Source organism: Sturnira hondurensis, unplaced genomic scaffold (genome assembly GCF_014824575.4).
Source record: "Sturnira hondurensis isolate 20B ecotype Veracruz unplaced genomic scaffold, ASM1482457v3 Scaffold0004474, whole genome shotgun sequence".
Classification (NCBI taxonomy): Eukaryota; Metazoa; Chordata; class Mammalia; order Chiroptera; family Phyllostomidae; genus Sturnira; species Sturnira hondurensis.
Genome location: NW_028077105.1, coordinates 3,088,973 through 3,106,875, shown reverse-complemented (window position 1 = coordinate 3,106,875; position 17,903 = coordinate 3,088,973). Strand labels below are relative to the sequence as shown.

Genomic DNA, 17,903 nt, shown 5'->3' with positions numbered 1-17,903 from the left:
GGAAATAATGATTGATTTAGATTTAGAAAAATACATAAAGATTTCATTTATACCCTTTGCCTTTTCAAATATTCCTAAATTAACAGGCCTTTTGCCTTTTAATGCCTGGTAAATCCTCACAACATGCCAAAGAAAAAGGTTGGCTCACTTGTCAGATGCAATTTTTAATCTATTATATGCTTATTAATAATATTACTAAAGGTGGATTGGAAGGGAACTATGCCTTTTTCCATTGTGTGTAGTATTCCATCACATACAGAAAGCATATGCAATTCTTTTTCTTTCAAATATACTAACTTTTGCTTTTATGACCTATATTTTGATTACTTTTTATATTTGTTATATAACTTCTCAAGAATGACTCCTGCATTCTGATTAAATAATTACCAGAGAATAGATATTGTTTCTAGCAGGAAAGCCTGGAAACTACTTAATTGAAAAGATGTCACGGTTAACTTTTCTCTGCACTGGTTTCAGAATTTGCTGGTGACTGGGGCAGTTGATTGCAGTTTGAGAGGCTGGGACCTGAGGAATGTTCGACAACCAGTGTTTGAGCTTCTCGGCCACACCTATGCTATCAGGAGAGTGAAGGTAAATTTTTATCTTCTCCTTTTATATATAGAATGAAATATAAATATCATCAAAATATAAATTGAGATCACATAGAGGGTTACCTTTGGGGGGTTGGGAATGGGGGGAAAGGTACAGGGAATAAGAAGCATAAATGGTAGGTACAAAATAGGCAAGGGAAGGTTAAGAATAGTGTAGGAGATGGAGAAGTCAAAGAACTTACATGTACGATCCATGGACATGAACCAAGGTGGGGGAATGATGGTGGGAGGAGGGTGCAGGGCATAGGGGAATAAAGGGGAAGGAAAAAAATGGGACAACTGTGATAGCATAATTAATAAAATGTGCTTTGAAAATATATAAATATAATCAATAAAGGTATTTATGAGTTGGGGTTATTGACTTTTTTATGAAAGTTTTTGTTACCTAACGATAATGAATATTGAAAGCTAAAATTAGGTAAAATATATGAATAATTATTGAATGAATTGGGACAATATAGCCAGTTTTTACTTAGAATTAAATAAAAAAATGTTTAAATTCCGTTATCCTCAATCTACTATTCCTTTTAATACTTTTTTAAACTATAGTAATTAGTTTTAGTATTATATTCTTTATAATTTTTCATTCAGTGGGAAGATCTTATTACATTGTTGTTACTCATATAGAAAAATGGTTAATTCTTTTCCCTAATATGATAGTAAATATAAATTTCACAAACATTTGGGGTATAGAAAATTTTCCACTCTGTGAACAACAGAGTCGATGAGTTAACTTTTTCCTGCTGCTCCTAAGAAATTTGAGAGTCGTAACTTAGTTTTCCAGCTTTTATTTAGGTAGATTTTGCTAAGTCTCACTGTGGAAAACATCTTAATAAGTCATATCTCAATAAGTCACACCTCTGATTATCAATCTTTATTTTTTACATTAATAGGGAAAAGTACTTTATTGATCTTTTCAGTAATTATTGAATATTATTATTCCAATTTCAAATATTATTCCTATTTCAAAAATTTTAAATTTAAATTAAATTAATATTTTAAATTTTATTGCCTGTGACTTAACATGTGAGACACTGTGCCTTGCATTTTTTTTAATGGCACACAGGTTTTAGTAGTTGAAAATATTTTCTATTTTTTTCACAGTGCTTTTAAGAATGAAATGGGGTAATGAAATGAAAGTATTTTGCAAACTAGAGAATTTGTAAATGTAGTTATTATGTATATGTTAACTATTAAAGTACTGGTAAGAAAAACACTACAGAAATGTAATTGCAAAGGGAAGCTTATGAAAGTATGTTGCATATTATTTATGTAAAAGATACTGTCTTTAAATGTTAAGATTTTTGTGCTTCATACCATTTCTCATTAACTGTGATATATTAAAGATATTTTACTTAACATTTAAATGTTTATTCAATACTTGTGCTTATAACAATCATAATATGTATTCATAAAATTGGTGAGGTATAATAAATTTATATTTTACCACCACATACTTAAATCCCCTATATTTCTAGGAGCCATTTTTAGATAGCTACCATGAAATTGTATTTAATTTTTCCAAAATAGCCACGTTTTGGGAATATTTTATTCTAAATAAACTTTTAAAAACCTTGAGTAATGACTTTCTTTGGAAAATGTAAAAAAATAAGTGTTTTGCCTTAGAGTACATAAGGTTTAGGAAAGCATAATTTTAAGTGACGGCCCTGACTGCACTTGAATTTATTATAGTGTTCATGGGAACGACCACATGAAGTAACATGTTATAAATGTAGTTAACTTCACACATTGTTTTTTTTGTTTTGTAGTTTTCACCATTTCATGCTTCCGTACTGGCCTCTTGCTCGTATGACTTTACTGTAAGGTACGGTAGTTTTTGATTGTTTCATTGTGAAATACCAAGTGGCATTTATGTCTTTGCGATTTTTAGAGAATATTATTTATCTTACTGATATGAAAAAATGTGAACTGGACACATTTGAAAATTTTCCACTGCTTTGTGAGTTCTTAATGGTATTTATTTTAATTTCTTTTGGTTGCATATGGAACCAAGGCACTTACTCTCCTTTTGCCCCTCTCCCCGTTCCATCAAATTTTGAGTTTTATTTATACCTTATCAGAACATGCAACATACATTTCTGTCATGTTATACATTCTTCTTCCACTCCTATTTTTACCTTTGTTTTGCTTTTAGATATGTAACTAAGTATATTAAACACTCATCATCATTGTTTTCCCTGAAATTTCCCTATCATCCATTGGTTTGGTGAAGTTTTTCTTCCAGTAGATTCCTCAAGAAGGGCTGACGATTAGGAGCCCGCGTATGTCTGCGGTGTTTCTCTGTATCCTCCACACCTGAAGGGTAGCTTAACTGAGTATAAACTCCTAAATTTACATTTTTCCTATAGTGTTTTGGAAATACTACATCATTTTTGACTTGTTTTAGGGTTTTTTTGAGAATTTTGTTGGCCGTTTAATACTCTTGTCTTTGTAAGTTATTTGATCATTTTTTCTGGAGACTCTGTTATAGTTCCATTTGCATACTACAGGTCAGAGAGTTCAGTTCAGTGGGTTCTTTTATTAGGATTATAATTTGAAATACTAGTTCTGATCTATTATTGTCTCTTTTACAGAGACTCTAATTATACATAAATTGAATCTCTTTTACCTGTCTTCTATATCAAATGCCTTCTCTCTGATACTTTGTACTCTTTTTTAAAAAAATCTCATTTTTATTCTCTTGTTTTTCTGCTGTGTTCGGTTTTCAAATAAATGTATTCTTTGGGCAGCGTGTAATTTTGTCTTCATTTCTAGCATGATTTTGCCTTTCTTTTTCTACTCCTTGTATTCATTCAGCTCTGTTTCACTTTCTGTTTTGCGTCTACTTCTTTTGTTTTTGAATTTCTGATTGTAAGGGGAAAACTCTATTTTTGTTCTCTATCATCAATATTTCTGAGACCAGGTGTATGTGGGATTTTCCCAGACCAAGCAGTTCTCCAGTTCTCAACAGACACCAACTGGGTCTCCTACAAATTCAACTCATTTCTGTATCTGCCTGGTGATAACATCAGATCCAACAGTTTAAGGGCTCGGTTCTGTAAGACTGCCCCGCTTCAGATGCCAGTGGCAAGTTCAGGTTGTCACTTGTACTTCTGACCTACCAGTTGTACATTGGAGGTTCCCACGAGCCCCTCCTTGAGTTTGATAATTCTTTTAGAATGGCTTCTCCATTTACCAGTTTATTTTAAGAGGTGTTATCAAGGATAAAGATAGACAGATGGAGAGGTTCCTAGGGAGAGGTTGGTAAAGGTTGAAAGTGCAGGAGCTTCTGTCCCCACGGACCTGGGTGAACCACCCTCCCGGCACATGGATGTGTTCGCTGACCATGGAGCTCATCCAATCTGACTGTTCAAGAGGGTTTTAAAAAATATCGTTCTGGAATGCAAAGCTCTTTTTAATTAAAGTACAGTTGGTATACAATATTATATTAGCTTCAGGTATATAGAATTTAATTTTCAGCCATCCTCTCCTTCGCTGGAGGATGGTAGTTGGGGTTGAAAGTTCCAATTGCTTTGGAACTTTGCTCTTTCCGGTTCCCAGCCCCATCCTCTCAGATTATGTAGGGGCTCCACCCTAAATCACCACATTAGCATGAACTCAGGTGTGCTTAAAGGGGGCTTCTTATGAATATCAAGAGACTTTCCTATCATTCAGGAAATTCCAAGGGTTTTTAGGGGCCGTGCCAGGAACCAGGACAAAGACGAAATCTATTCTTATACCACATTGACCAAAGTTGACTTTTTATGACCCCAAATGCTTGTTTAAAGACATGTAATTCAGTTTAGAATCTTATATTATATTCTTCGATTTTGCTATTTGCTTTCTTGAGGTGATTTTTTACTAGGTGAATTATTTGAATTATTGTATCCATTTTATTTTTATAATAGTTTTTAAAATTTTTTAACAGCTGAAGACTTTCTCTCTGCTCCTCTCTTCTCTGTTCACTTCAGTTTCTCCTAAACTGCCCTCCATGTCCCCAGAGGCTTGCAGCTGGAACATGAGACACAGCTTATTGGCATTCTGCTTTCCTTTTTCTTTTTACGTGTAATTCGAAGTTTGGAATGTTGAAGGCCTGAGTTTTATATAGTTTTAATTGTTCTTTTTGTTGGCCTCATTGCCTCAACTACCCAGAATTTCTTCTCTTCTATTTCTGAGTCAGTATTTGATATGGAACAAGCTGTATAACTTTGTTTTGTGTAGACTACTAATAGAATAATTATAATGCCTTGAGATAAATTACACGCTCTAACTTGGGGTTTTTTTTTTTACTGATCTAATAGAAGCAGGGAGACAAACCAAGAATTAATCACCCTGAAGCTCCCAGCTCTCAATTAAAATGATACCATAACTGGGTTTTGTTTTTTTAACAATCTATATAAAATAGTAAAGAGTGATTATAGAACTTTTAGCATGGGAGTCAAAGAATGGTAACACGGCAGGAAAGAAGAAAAGTTATCAGTTGTTCCCCGTCCACCTGAAATATTTCCAGCTGAAATTGGAGCTGGATCATTGGCAGGAGGTTAGGGCTGTAAATGTAAATTTGAAGGCCATTAACTTAACTGATAGTTCATTCTGTAAGAGTGAATATGTTGTTAGTAAGAATTAGGCTCTTCCGTGATTATGAGGATTATGAGGAAAGCATTCCAAGGACACACACATGAGAAACTCGTGTGGCCAGGTAGTTTATTCACGTGGAAATAGAAGCTGCCCCCTAGGTTTTCAATGTCTCATCTCCCCTCATCCCACCTTGGAAAAAGTCCAGCCATGTCTTCAGCCAAAACAAAAGCCAATGTCCAGAGTTTTGGCTTCATATTAAAGCTTAGTCCTTTCGGAGCCCATGAAGTCTGCTGTGGGCCCCAGTAGCTGCTAGACCTGTGTGGTCCCCTTTATATTAGCTTAGGTTTGAGATGGACCAGGTGCTTTTTCAAAAGAACCAATCAACTTCCCAAGTTTGATAGGCCCTAAGGTATAGCCCCTCCCTCTGCAACCCCCAACAATACAATACCAGAGGCGGGGAAGAGAGGAGTGTTAACCCCTTTTGCAGAGAAATGCTGTGATCCCCTGGGGTGTGAAGCTGTAGCTTCCTGGTGAAGCAGACAGGCTTATGCTCCCCAGTTCATTAAGCTCAATGTTTAATTCCCTTTGCTCCCTTTCCTTTATTAATATTTGGCTAACTACCTATGGTAACAAATAAATCAAAGGGACATAAGTTTAGAGAAAAAGAGCAAAAAGACTATCTATAAGAATCAATTAATGTTGGAAGAGAGAAGGCAACAGCCTACCTAAAACAGGAGGAGACCCCGGAGCATGCAGTGTGTGCTAGAAACCGGAGGAAGGGATTTCAACCACGTGTAGGTGGCAGATCCTCCAGAGAGGCTGTGCAGAATGAAGAGGAACTCTGAATCTTCTCCCTTACAGAGTGTCACTGCCGGCCCAAAAGGGATCTCCCATGTGAAATCTAGTCCTTGGGTTTCAGAGACCTCTGGGGATCCTGGGAGACTTGACCAACGGAGAAGGGGCGTTGATCTTTTGAGGATCTCGTTTTTAGTATCCCTGACAGTTTTAATTTGGGTCTTTCTAATTTTTGGAGCCCATCAATGAAGGGATATCTTAAATCCATTCCACTATTCTTTTCTGATGAAAGGGGCAGGTCTAGTGACTACCTGTACTTCCTTTTCAGAATTGTCATTTTTCTCTTGATCCTACCAACCACTCCCTGTGTTACCTATATACTTTAGTGTCCCTGAACACGGAGTTAGGAAATGCCATGCTTTCATAAATGTAGATTTGTCTCAGGAGAATGTGTTAATCCGGACTACATTACTCTAAAATCTTGTAGGTACCTAATCATGCTTAGAAATCATCACAATTTGTGGTTCACAGTCTTAGTTTTTCTCCATTTTTAAGTATTTGTCTTTGCTTCTGTGTGACTTCTGAGCAGGACTGGGAACCGGGAAAAGATGCTTAATGCTTCTGGGGAGAGAAATGGCTTAGGTCATGGTTCTGTGGCTCTATGACCTGCCATGAGACAAAAGTGTCATAGCTGTATCTAAACATTTGGAAAGACAAAATCTAAATAGTATTAGATGTTTAATATGTAGTTGAAAAAGATTATAATAAGCAATTTTAATGTATAATTTAGAGTCCAGGTTTTTTAATATGTAAAATAGAACTAGTAATATCTGTCCTCACAAGCTCATAAAGCGACTATGAGAATTACATAAGAGGACGTACTTGAAAGTACTGTGCTAATTCTTCACTGTCCTCAACCTTTGCTTCTATTCTCAACCCAATTCCCTGCACTTTCACTGAAAGACCTTATTTCTCTCTTAAAAAGATGTTATAGGGCTCAAGCTCAAATTATTTCAATTTCTGCTCTAGTCCTGAAAATTTATCTATGTCTTTACCATTGTTTCTGCATCCATTCTTGTTTGCTACCCTTGGACATGAATGCTCCTCCTCCCATGCACTTCTATTTCCTTTACTCCATGGAATTACCTCTCTTTCCTCCTGTGTCATCAGTCTCCAAGTCTCTATGGACTGTCAGCCGGTAACTTTTTCTTTATCCTGTATTTTTCTCTACTCTCTGATTCACAGGCCCACGCTCAATCCACTGAGCTACACCAGCCAGGGCTTATTTTTCTTTACTGTCTTATGTATCTCTTTCCTTCCTAGCCAAGATTTTAGTGTCTGTTCCTTTACGCTTCCATTCACCAGGACCATTTTTAAGGCCATTACAGTCCCAGGCTGCTCTACTTGGAAGGTCTTATTCCGTATCATTTGAATCTATAAAATGGATCAATGTCACTGATTAAGCAGGGCTGATTATGTTGACAAGATTTGTATACTTTTGCTTTTGAAGTGATCTGGCAATGAGTAATTCACTTATGATTGATTATGATTTCTTGGCATTCATGCTTATTTAGGAATTTTTGTGAAATTGAAATATCTAATCTAGAAATTGTTTTCAGATGGAATGAAATGCATTAATACAAAAGTTGTAAATATTGTTAATTTATATACATTTAATTAAAAAATAATTTTGATTTTCAGCTCTTAGGCATTTTTATAGACCCAAAAGCTTACAGTCCTAGGCACGTAGGGCTCCATGTCCCTTTACTCCTTAATGTACGACTGGCTTCAGCCCCTACGTCTTCACTGAAACTTCTCTGGCAAAAGCCAACGGTGACCCCCGTGACAGCGGATCCAGCCCATTGTCAGCACTGCTTACTCCGAGCCTTGCCGCTGCTGCGTTTTACACTGTAGACCACACCTTGCTTCTTGAAACTCCCGGCCCCAGTGATTGCATCTTTTTCTTTCTTGTGTTTCTCATTCTCTTCTGACCATACTTCATCATGGAATCTCTTTCTCTTTCCCTTAAAATTGGTGGCCTTTGGCTTAGTACTCTTTGACACACCCACCCTAAATGATAATTCCCAACCCCTTTTTTTCCTGACTCTGACCTCCCAGAAGAGATTTAGGCCTGCATATTCAGCTGGGTGCTGGCTGTAGGCACCTGAGTGTCCAGACAGGCGCCTTCCGCTGACTCCAATTCTTCCCTTCCTTCCCCTGCTAGACTCGCATATTTATCTACATTATTTGTCAAGTTAATTGGAATATTATCCGTAGTCAAGCCTGAAACCTAGAATTCTTTTTTTTCTGCAAAATTGGTAAATGTTTTCCTAATATGAAGTGGAGTAAAAAACTTAAATTGCTTCACAGGTAAAATAACTGTATTTCAATATAGGATTATCAAAGATTTTCATATGAAAAGAAAATAGAAAAGGAAAATGAAATCTTTAAAAGATTTTTATATATGTATTTTTGAATGTATGTATTATATGTATACATATTTGTAACTAAAAACATGTTATGTATATGACTTTAATTGTACTTAATGCCCTGTGTGAGTTTAGTCTCTCATTATTTGTGTGTGTGGCCACTCATTGGAAAGGTCAAAAAAGGTTCATTTTGGGTAGATTTTTAATCCATGTGATATGAGTTAATCTTCGAAAAAAACTTAAATCTCATTGGATTGATGATATTTTTAGTGCCAGAAAAGCCATTTCAAAAAGAAAAAAAGCCAGACAAAAAGAAAAAGATTTAAAGTGTGTAACCAACACTGGCCTACTTAATTTTTAGCACTGATAATGGATTTTGGATGGCTAGTTTTTGTAATACAGCTCTTCAAATGTGTTTTTACTTATTTGCCCATTTTTATATTTTGTTTAGTTTTTTAAGCTTTTAAAATTTTATTTGAATATACTTCACATGGAAGGAATTATATAAAAAATTGATGATATGATGGATATTTTAGCATCATGAAATATATTCTATGTTTTTGTTTTATGTGGACATATTATTATATCTAGTAGAGAAAAACTTTAAGTTCTTTACCTGTATATAGCTCTTGTGTTTCACTGAAAAGTAATAAGTGTTCTGTGTGATATAGAACTATGGCCCCCAGAAAGTTTTACCTCGTAAGTTTTTTTCTTTCACTTTTTACTTTCTCCCTGTACTTCTTCATTTCTAGCAGTCATGTTATTCTGCTTTTGTGTGTACAATTTTTAATCTGTTCATTTAATAAAGTTAAGACTTAAAAATAACCATTTATCACATATATATACTTTCCTATATTTGGGGGATTTCTATTTGTGTTATTTTTCCTCCCAAAAGTCATATTCCTAAATATGTGCAATGTTACTATGGGAAATATATATCTATTGTTAAGTGAATAATATAACTAGTTATTAAAATACTGTATTAGATTCTCAAGTTATATGTGAGATATATTCCTGAAAAATAAAACAATATTGTTTAAGTTGAAATTATGTACCTTTAGTGTTTTGGGGGGAGAGATTAGAGTAGACAATTTAGGACCGAGATTTGGTAACTGTTTCATTCAAAGGGAATGAAAGTACAAGGTACAGTAGAATAACTTTTTCTAAATATCTACTCATAAATTTTAATTTAATAAAATTCCAAATAACAAGGAGGTGAGAGAGAAGCAAAAAAGTAGGGGTGGGAGGTTGTCTAGACTCAGCGCCGTCCCTCCCTGTGCCCTGGCTTTCTGGAGGCATGTGGGAGAGTTGTGTGGGTTAGATCCACTGTGAGGTGAGATGAGCATACGGACTTGGAGTCAGTCAGACCTGAGTGAAAGGCCGGATCCTCCATTTACCAGTGGTGAAATACAGGACGTGACGTGTGTCTTTGGAGATGTTCAGAGGATTAAATGACAGTATCTGTAAATGCTCTTGGGACATAATAAGTGCTCAAAGAAATAGCAGATATTTTAAATGAGAATATTAATATTGATAACTTTCCTAATTTAAAACCTTAGGACCATAGAGCAAGTTAAGATAGTCATTATTTGTGCCTTATCTGGCATGACTATAATAAGAGGATCATGTTGCTTAAAGCCACCGAGGAGCTTTGTGAATGGGAGTTCTTATTGCACTGGCAAGGTGAGGTGGGGGAAGTGTGCCTTGTGAATATGGTGCAGCGTGAACCACAACAGTGGGTACACTATGCAAGGTTGCATGTATGTGTGGGTCTGTGCAAATCCAGAACCACGTGACCACTTCTACTTCAATTCAACCTGTGTTTTTTCCTAAATGATTATATATTATTTATATATTTGGTAAAAATTATTTCTAAGGAAGGCAGCATAATGTAATAGTAAAAGAAATATACTTTAAAATCTTGAATTTGCCATTACTACCTAGTGTTATATTAGTACCTCATAAAGTCAGTTAACCTCACTAAGCTGTTGTTTCCTTACTCATAAAACATATGAGATTTAAAAGTCAATATATGAAAAGCTGTTCACATAGTGCCTGGCCCATTTCAAGCACCCAGTAAATTTTAATTTCCTTTTTTTCATTCATGTGTATGTTCCTCAAACTTTGCACGTAGTACCATATTACATAAATATATGTTCTTGATGATGTTTGCAATTTATTTTTAAAGGGTTCAGCAAAAATATTACTTCATGTGTGTATGTGTAGAGAGAAGGGTAAAGGAAATGTGGCAAAGTTCTAACAACTGGTAAATCTACATGAGTATGTGGGTGTTCGTCATATCATTCTTTGGATTTTTCTGTGGGTTAGTAACTTTCAAAATAGAAACATTTGAGGAAAAAAAGTAAGCTATATTTGCTCTATAAGACACTGAGAACATTTCTAATACCTTCTAATACCTGTAATATTTAATATATTGTTTAATTATAAAATAAGATAAATAGCTTTATTGGATTGCATAAGCAGGAAAGTGGCCTTTAATCGGATTGCAGTAAATGTAGAATCTTAACAAAGCAGCAGAAACAGAAATACCTTATGTCATTGTCACATTTACTCTTGTGGGATTTGCCTTTATATAGTGTCTTAACTTTGGCGTGGTTGATGGACTTTTTTGATCTTTATGTTTATTAGCACAGAGATTTACATGAGCAGATACTTCTCTTTCTTCCCCTACCCCATAAAAAAGGTCAGGCAAAGTAAACAGATAGTATAGCTGAATATGTACTCTGTCTTAAACCTTTCATTTCAACTTTACCTAGTCCCCCTTATCTACAAAAAAAGGTCAGTCAAAGTAAATAGATAAGAAATGTGGCTGAAGGTGAGTTCATATGCAGCTTCAAATGATCATTTTACCTCATCTTTTAAGATAGTTATTTTTAATTCCTTTACATTTGCTTGTCAAATCACAAGAAATTATGTGGCTAGTGATATGATACTAATTAATATTTGTAGAAACTATGGATTTTTTAAATGGACAAAGATTGATTTAATGTTCTGTGCCTTTCAGATATCTAAGATATAAATATCTTTGTAACTCTTATCACATTTTTTTGCTTTGTGGTAAAAGCAAAAGTCACCAGACTTTACCACTGATATTATGAAAACATCCTTTTAAAAAAAGATTATTTATGTTTTTTAGAGAGAGGGGGAGGGAAGAAAACAGAGAGAGAGAGAAACATTGATAGATTGCAGGACCCCAACGGGGGACCTGATGCCCAACTCAGGCTTGTTGCACAGACAGGGAATTGAACTGGTGACCTTTTGGTTCCACACCTGCCAAGGCTATGAAAGCATATTAACATAGTTGTCTTTAGGTTGTTTTTTTTTTAAGAATGAGAATATTTGCATTCACATATTTGTTTAAATCTCATAGGGATATTTCAGTACTGGATATATTTTGTGTTAAAGAAGCACATTGCCTGATTACAGGGTAGGACTTGTCTGTTTCACTATTTTGTCCTCAGCATCTGGGACGTGGATGTTCAAAATACGTTTGCTTATAAATGTAATTGAATTTGAATTACACAAAAATTATGGTGCCCTTTGGTCACTGAGTGGAAGAGCCTAAAAAGGATTATATTTTAATATGGTTTTCACTTTGTGTTTAAAGTAGTCATTAATAAAACTTAATTTAAAGTGGAAAGTTCTGTTGGGATAAGAAAGTGGTATTTTTCAAGGAGAAAATTTGCTGTTCTGTTGTTTAAGTCAGTACTGACTAGATGGCAACATTTTACTATTTAACACATTTGGAACCATTGTATTGGTATCATGATTGTTAACTAAAGTTACAGATAGATTTGTTTTTCTACAACTAATTGTAATATGTGATTTGCTGATAAATCTCTATGAGCTTCATATACCTAATGGTTAAGATATTTGTATCTATGAGGCAGTAACTCCTAAGTGTTGATATATTGGTTTTTTATCATATGTTTCAAAAGTTTTTCCATTTGACTTGTTTAAATTAGAAAATTCTTGTGATGATTATTGTCATGCTGGAAAGATCTTCTGATGAAGTGAAGCATAATTTTGGAGGGTAAATGCCTGGGGAAAAATGAAAATAATTTCCTATAAAATGAAACATCATACATTAATTAGAAAGAAACTTCTAAGACTTTTGATTTTAAGTACCTTGGTTTATAACCGCAGAGCATTTCCAGAATTATTTAGTACTAACAGCGTTCTTGAAGAATCAAACCGTATCTGTGTCTAATTCACAACCTAATGCAAGCACATGAAGAAATAGATCTAAAAGGAGTGAGGAATGTTAATAAGCCTTAGGTTAATGCAGTGTAAGTCTTTGAACTTTGAATTGTGCTGATTAGTCCCAACAGAAAATTTATGGAGTTTGTCAGTTAATTTGCATTATAATTTTTTAAAAAATTCTGTTGTACACTTTCAATAAGGCAACTGGATTTTGTTGTGTGTATTTTCTAATGTAGCTGTTGCTTTGCCTCATCTTCCATAGTAGGAAGTAAAATGATAGTATCTAAAAATTAATGTCATCAATGAATTCTCAGAGCATATTATTTAGAAATATGGAGTAAAAAATTCAGAAGAAACAGCTAAGAGAAGTTAACGTGATTGCCTCTGAGGTGAAAGGTGGGGGCTGCGGCACAGGCCGCCGCTCCTTGTTACACGGGTGAGGCTGGTAGAGTCGGAGGGCTCAGGTCTGTGCCATTAGAGTCTTCGAGAAGCAGATCCTCAGTGCATCCCCTCTCCTGGTTACTTGCACACACAGTGAACCTGTTTGTTTAAATCAGCTGGGCCTGTCAGTTGTTAGCAGTTTCCTCTGCACCCTGGGGTCAGGGATGAGTAATTCACCACTGAGGTCTGTCCCTAACCCCATCCTAGATTATGACAACACTAAATAAATATTCTGATGTTGAATTCATCAAGATTTAACCTAATGGAATGGATTTAACCATACCGAGAATAAAAACAATAATCATTCATCTATTTTCATCTTAAATAAAATTCAGCAGCGTCCCTTATCTTTCTCCACGGTATCTTTTTGGACGTGCGTGCATGCACACACACCTGTGAAACAAAAACCCTCTTGAGCAAGCTTAAGTGAAAAAGGGAAAATGTTTCTCAGGATACGCATGGGCTTCCTCTGCCCCAGGGCAGCCGTACGCAGCTCCTGAAGAAGGTGCTGAAAGGGCTTTACTCTAAGCTCCTGCTCCATCTTGCCTCCTTTTCTGCAGACCGATTTTCTTTATTTCTCCCCAAGCTTTCATGCTCAGAAAGTAAGCAGACTGACTTAGTTGGCCCAGTGTCTGTTTTTCTTTCCCCACCTCTGACACGTCTGTCTTCGCCCCCCTGTGTATCCGTGCTGTGATGAGGAGAAAGTTATGGAATGAGGGGTCCCTGTGTGCTGTTGCCAAGGTTCCACAACCTGACAGCCCAAGGGGGTTTATTAGCAAATGCTCAGCTGCAGAGTTGAGGACATTAAGTTTGTCGTGGTGGCAGCGCTAGGCAAGACCACGGCACAGTCAGGTGGCTGCTGTAAGTTTAACACTCTTTACCGTTTAGGTGTGGAATAAAGTTCTACGGCAACCTCATCTGATCCTGTTATCATCTGGACTTCTGTGAAGCTACTTTAGGTAGCTGGGTTGTGGTGCCAGTTACAGTTCAGATGTACACAGACTACTTTCATCCCTGAGATGATGGTGCTATTTCATGAGTAGAGTTCTTACCATTTTATTTTCTAATCAGATATTTGTTTGAAACTTTATTGCAGAATCATTTCATGTTTCTTCCTTCTGTGCCAGTAAGCAGTGTGGGAGTTTTTCTTTTTTCCTTCATTTCTTTTTCTTGAGGTGCAACACTCTACAGAATGCCATCCTGCCTCCCTGTGGACCACAGCCATAAACTCCCCCAGAACAAGCCTTCCATCAGCTAATGGTTTTCTTTAATTTGTCAGAGTACTCCAGGTTGCCTGTTCTGTGGTTCCTAGACTTACTGTTTATTGTGATGAAGTAGAGTCAGCCCCCCTACAATACTGATCTAATTAAAGTTTTAATTGAAATATTATAAATAATTTGCTTTTCTAGAGAAGCTTAGGTCTAGAATTTTATCATATTTAACCTTGGAAGTTTATCAGTATGGTATGCTTTCTGGATATTTGCCATTGAGTATTCCAAAAGTCATCTTTGAAAATTATTTGGTAATTCTTCAGAATTAATCATATTCTTTGTTTAGCAGGCAATTCATGTTTTTCTCTTTCAAACTTTATGTTTGTTATCACCAGTTCCAAAAATGACAACAAAATAACCAGACAACTTTTCCAACTCAATCCTGCAAAAAATGAGCATTAGCACTCAATTAATATTTTTGACTTAGTGAATGAAAGTTTAGCTCTTTACAAAACTTTGCTTGTCTACAACTCCTATTTTTAATCCCCCTCAAAAGCAATACAGATGATACAATATTAAGCCCATGATTCCTTGTGTTCTACTCAGAGGGGATTTGCTTTTAAAGGATGGGGATCTCTGAGGTTAAAAAAGATCTGATCAGTTGAGTGCCACCGAAGTTATGAGAAGATAGCAAGGTAGATGAGAGGATGCAGTGAAGTGTATATAAAAATATTAGAAGGGAGAAAGGATTATTCTGAACTCTTGCCACAGGGCAGCAGATTTATTCTACTCATAATTTCCTTTGGGTATTGATTTTGAATGTAAGTTGGCAGACTAATGGAATCTTGGCTTGGACTTTGGCTTCTGGAATTTTCTATGTAGTTTGAGGAGTGTGGGGGAAGCCTGACTTGGTCCAGGTCTGTTTGAACTTTCAAGTTGTTGGTCAGAACCACCTGAGGATTCCCAGATCCTGCCCGTCTATACTCCAGATTCCCTAGCATGGCCCAAGTCTAGGAAAAGTGAATGGCAGCATCTTTCAGTAGAAGAACTGGACATGATGCCTGGAAAATCTATGCTATGGGGCTGCCATTAATTAGCTGTGTCACCATGGGTTGCTTAATTTCTTGAGCACATTCTCCTCATCTCTGAAATAATGGTTGCAGCAGCCCCCCCTTAACCAATGGGGACACATTTCAAGACCCCCAGTAGGTATGTAAAATTGCATGTAATACCAAACCCTACCTATAAGTATGTTCTTTTTGGCATATCAGAATTGTCAGAAGCATTACTACCATCACACTTTGGGGCCGTTTTTAAGTAAAGTAAGGGTTACTTACGTACAAGCAATTACAGTATAGCAACAGTTGATCTGATAACCCAAAGGGCTACTGAGTGACTCATGGGCAGGGAGCATATCCTGTGTGGGTACGCTGGGCCAATGGGCGAGTCATGTCCTGCGTGGGACGGAGTGAGGACCATGTGGACTTCAGTATGCTGCTCGGAGGGTGTACAATTTAAAACCATATGAATTGTTCATTTCTGGTATTTTCCATATAGTATTTTCTGACGGTCATTGCTTGCAGGTAACCGAAACCGCTGAAAGCAATACTGCAGATAAGTGTGGACTACTATATACCCTTTTTATCTACCTTGAAAAATTTCTGTGCGAATCAAAAGCAGTATGAGATCATGGGAAAGACTATGCAAACTGTCCAGGGCTTTCTTGCTGAAGATGGCTTGGGTGAAGGGAGAACCTCAGTTTTGGAGGGAACCTGGAGCTAATTAACACTGATACTGTTCTGTTGTTTGTTTACAGCCTTTTATCCTAGTCTGTGAAGTTAATCAAATTATAAGAAATAATAGTTTTACTTTTCCTGTGAAAATATTTGCCTATGTTTTGCTTCTAATATCTTTTTTTCCTGGAGTTTTGCCTTCACTAGTGGTCAGCGCCACAGTGTAGTAATGAATCCTTACCAGTTTAACAACTGTCTGGATCAGTGGTTCTGAAAGTGTGGCCCTAGCACCAGCACCATGAGCATCACCTGGGAACTTGTTTCTAAAATAAGTTCTTGAGCCCTGACTGGCATGGCTCAGTTGGTTAAGCATCACCCCGCAAAGCAAAAAGTTGCTGGTTCAGTTTCCAGTCAGGGCACATGCCTGGGTTGCAGGCTTGGTCCCCAGTTGGGGCACAGGTGAGAGGCAACCGATCAATGTTTCTCTTCTTCTCTGTCTCCCCCCGCCTCCTCTCTCTCTAAAAATAAATAAAATCTTTAATAAAATAAAAGAATGAAAAAATAAAATAGTTCTACAGCCACTCTCCAGACATCTGTATACATGTTTAGCAAGCTCTCTCCAGTGATTCTGATGCAAACTTAAGTGTGAAAACTGCTGGTCTACATCAGTGATTCTCAATAATGGGTAGTGCCCTCCACCCGGGTCAGAGGTTATCAACCTTGGCTGCACATTACAGTCACCCAGAGAATGTTTGCACCTCCCAATTCCCGTGACATGCTCCAGGCCAATTAGAATGTCTTGGGGAGCACTCCCACAGTCAGTAACCTTTTAAGTTTCTCAGTTGACTCCAATGTAGTCAAGGTTGGGAAGCACTGCCTGTTTTCCTCCCCTTCTCCCTGAAATCACTGTTGCTTCTAATGGGAACTTATGTAACCTGTATGTATATTGATAGAAGGTTGAGAGGTACTGCTTTAAATAGTGTTCCAAAACCTAGATGGTCGAGCACCAACAATTCCTAGGAAAAGATTTTTGAATTCCATATTGACCTACTAAGGTGAAATTTTTAGGAAAAAAATTTCTCAGCAAAATTGAGGAATGTATATTCTCTGAATATCTAATATAATGAGACTTGGTCCACCAGGGAACCATGTCTATATAGGTGATTTAAAAGTTACCTTACTTGTGAGGTTGGCCGTTGTTGCTTATTTGTCCTTAACATATTTATTTGTTTTTTGTTTATTCACTCATTCACAAAACATTCTTGGAGTGTCCATGTGTCAGATACTTTTATACATGCAAGGGATACAAAGAAAAATAGAATACTGTCCTTAAATTTAAGGAACTTAGTGGCTTTTAGAGGAAAATAGATAGATACATAAATAAATAAATGTTAAATAAATAAACTCATGGAAGTACTATGATAGAAGCCAGAAACCTGGGAGTCATTCTTGCTATTTTCTGTTCCATTAATCATCTTGATTTCTTTTGTCCTATTAATTTTTTGCCTAAATATATCTCTAACCCATCACCCTTTCCTCATTATCACTGGTATCTCCTGAAATCCAAGCTGCTGTCATCTCTTTTAGGCCACCAGTATCCCCACACCTACTCCTGAGCCCTCAAGTCCATTCTCCTCTCACCGGTCAGAGATACCTTTAAAAGGCAAAGCTGACCGAACTACTGGGGCTATACTGTATGGGAACTCTCTGTACTATCTTCACAATTTTTCTGCAAATTTGAAAAGTATTCTAAAATAAGAAAAAAGTTATTTAAAAATGTGTTAAGAAGGTAAAACTGAGTGTTAAACCTGCTTAAAACCCTCACTGTTGTGAAGGTGTATGTGTGTTTACACTTAGAAGAAAAATTCCAAGTTCTTCACA

The 17,903-nt window shown here is 36.4% G+C and overlaps 1 protein-coding gene across 1 annotated transcript in view; it reads left to right on the top strand.

Annotated features, from left to right (window-relative positions):
- Window positions 1-17,903, top strand: part of PEX7 (peroxisomal biogenesis factor 7) — a 65,964-nt gene that overhangs the window by 20,352 nt on the left and 27,709 nt on the right. The window contains exons 7-8 of the mRNA XM_037045668.1: window positions 478-591; window positions 2,381-2,436. Coding sequence (XP_036901563.1) covers window positions 478-591; window positions 2,381-2,436 — 170 coding nt within the window. The remainder of the gene's footprint in view (window positions 1-477; window positions 592-2,380; window positions 2,437-17,903) is intronic.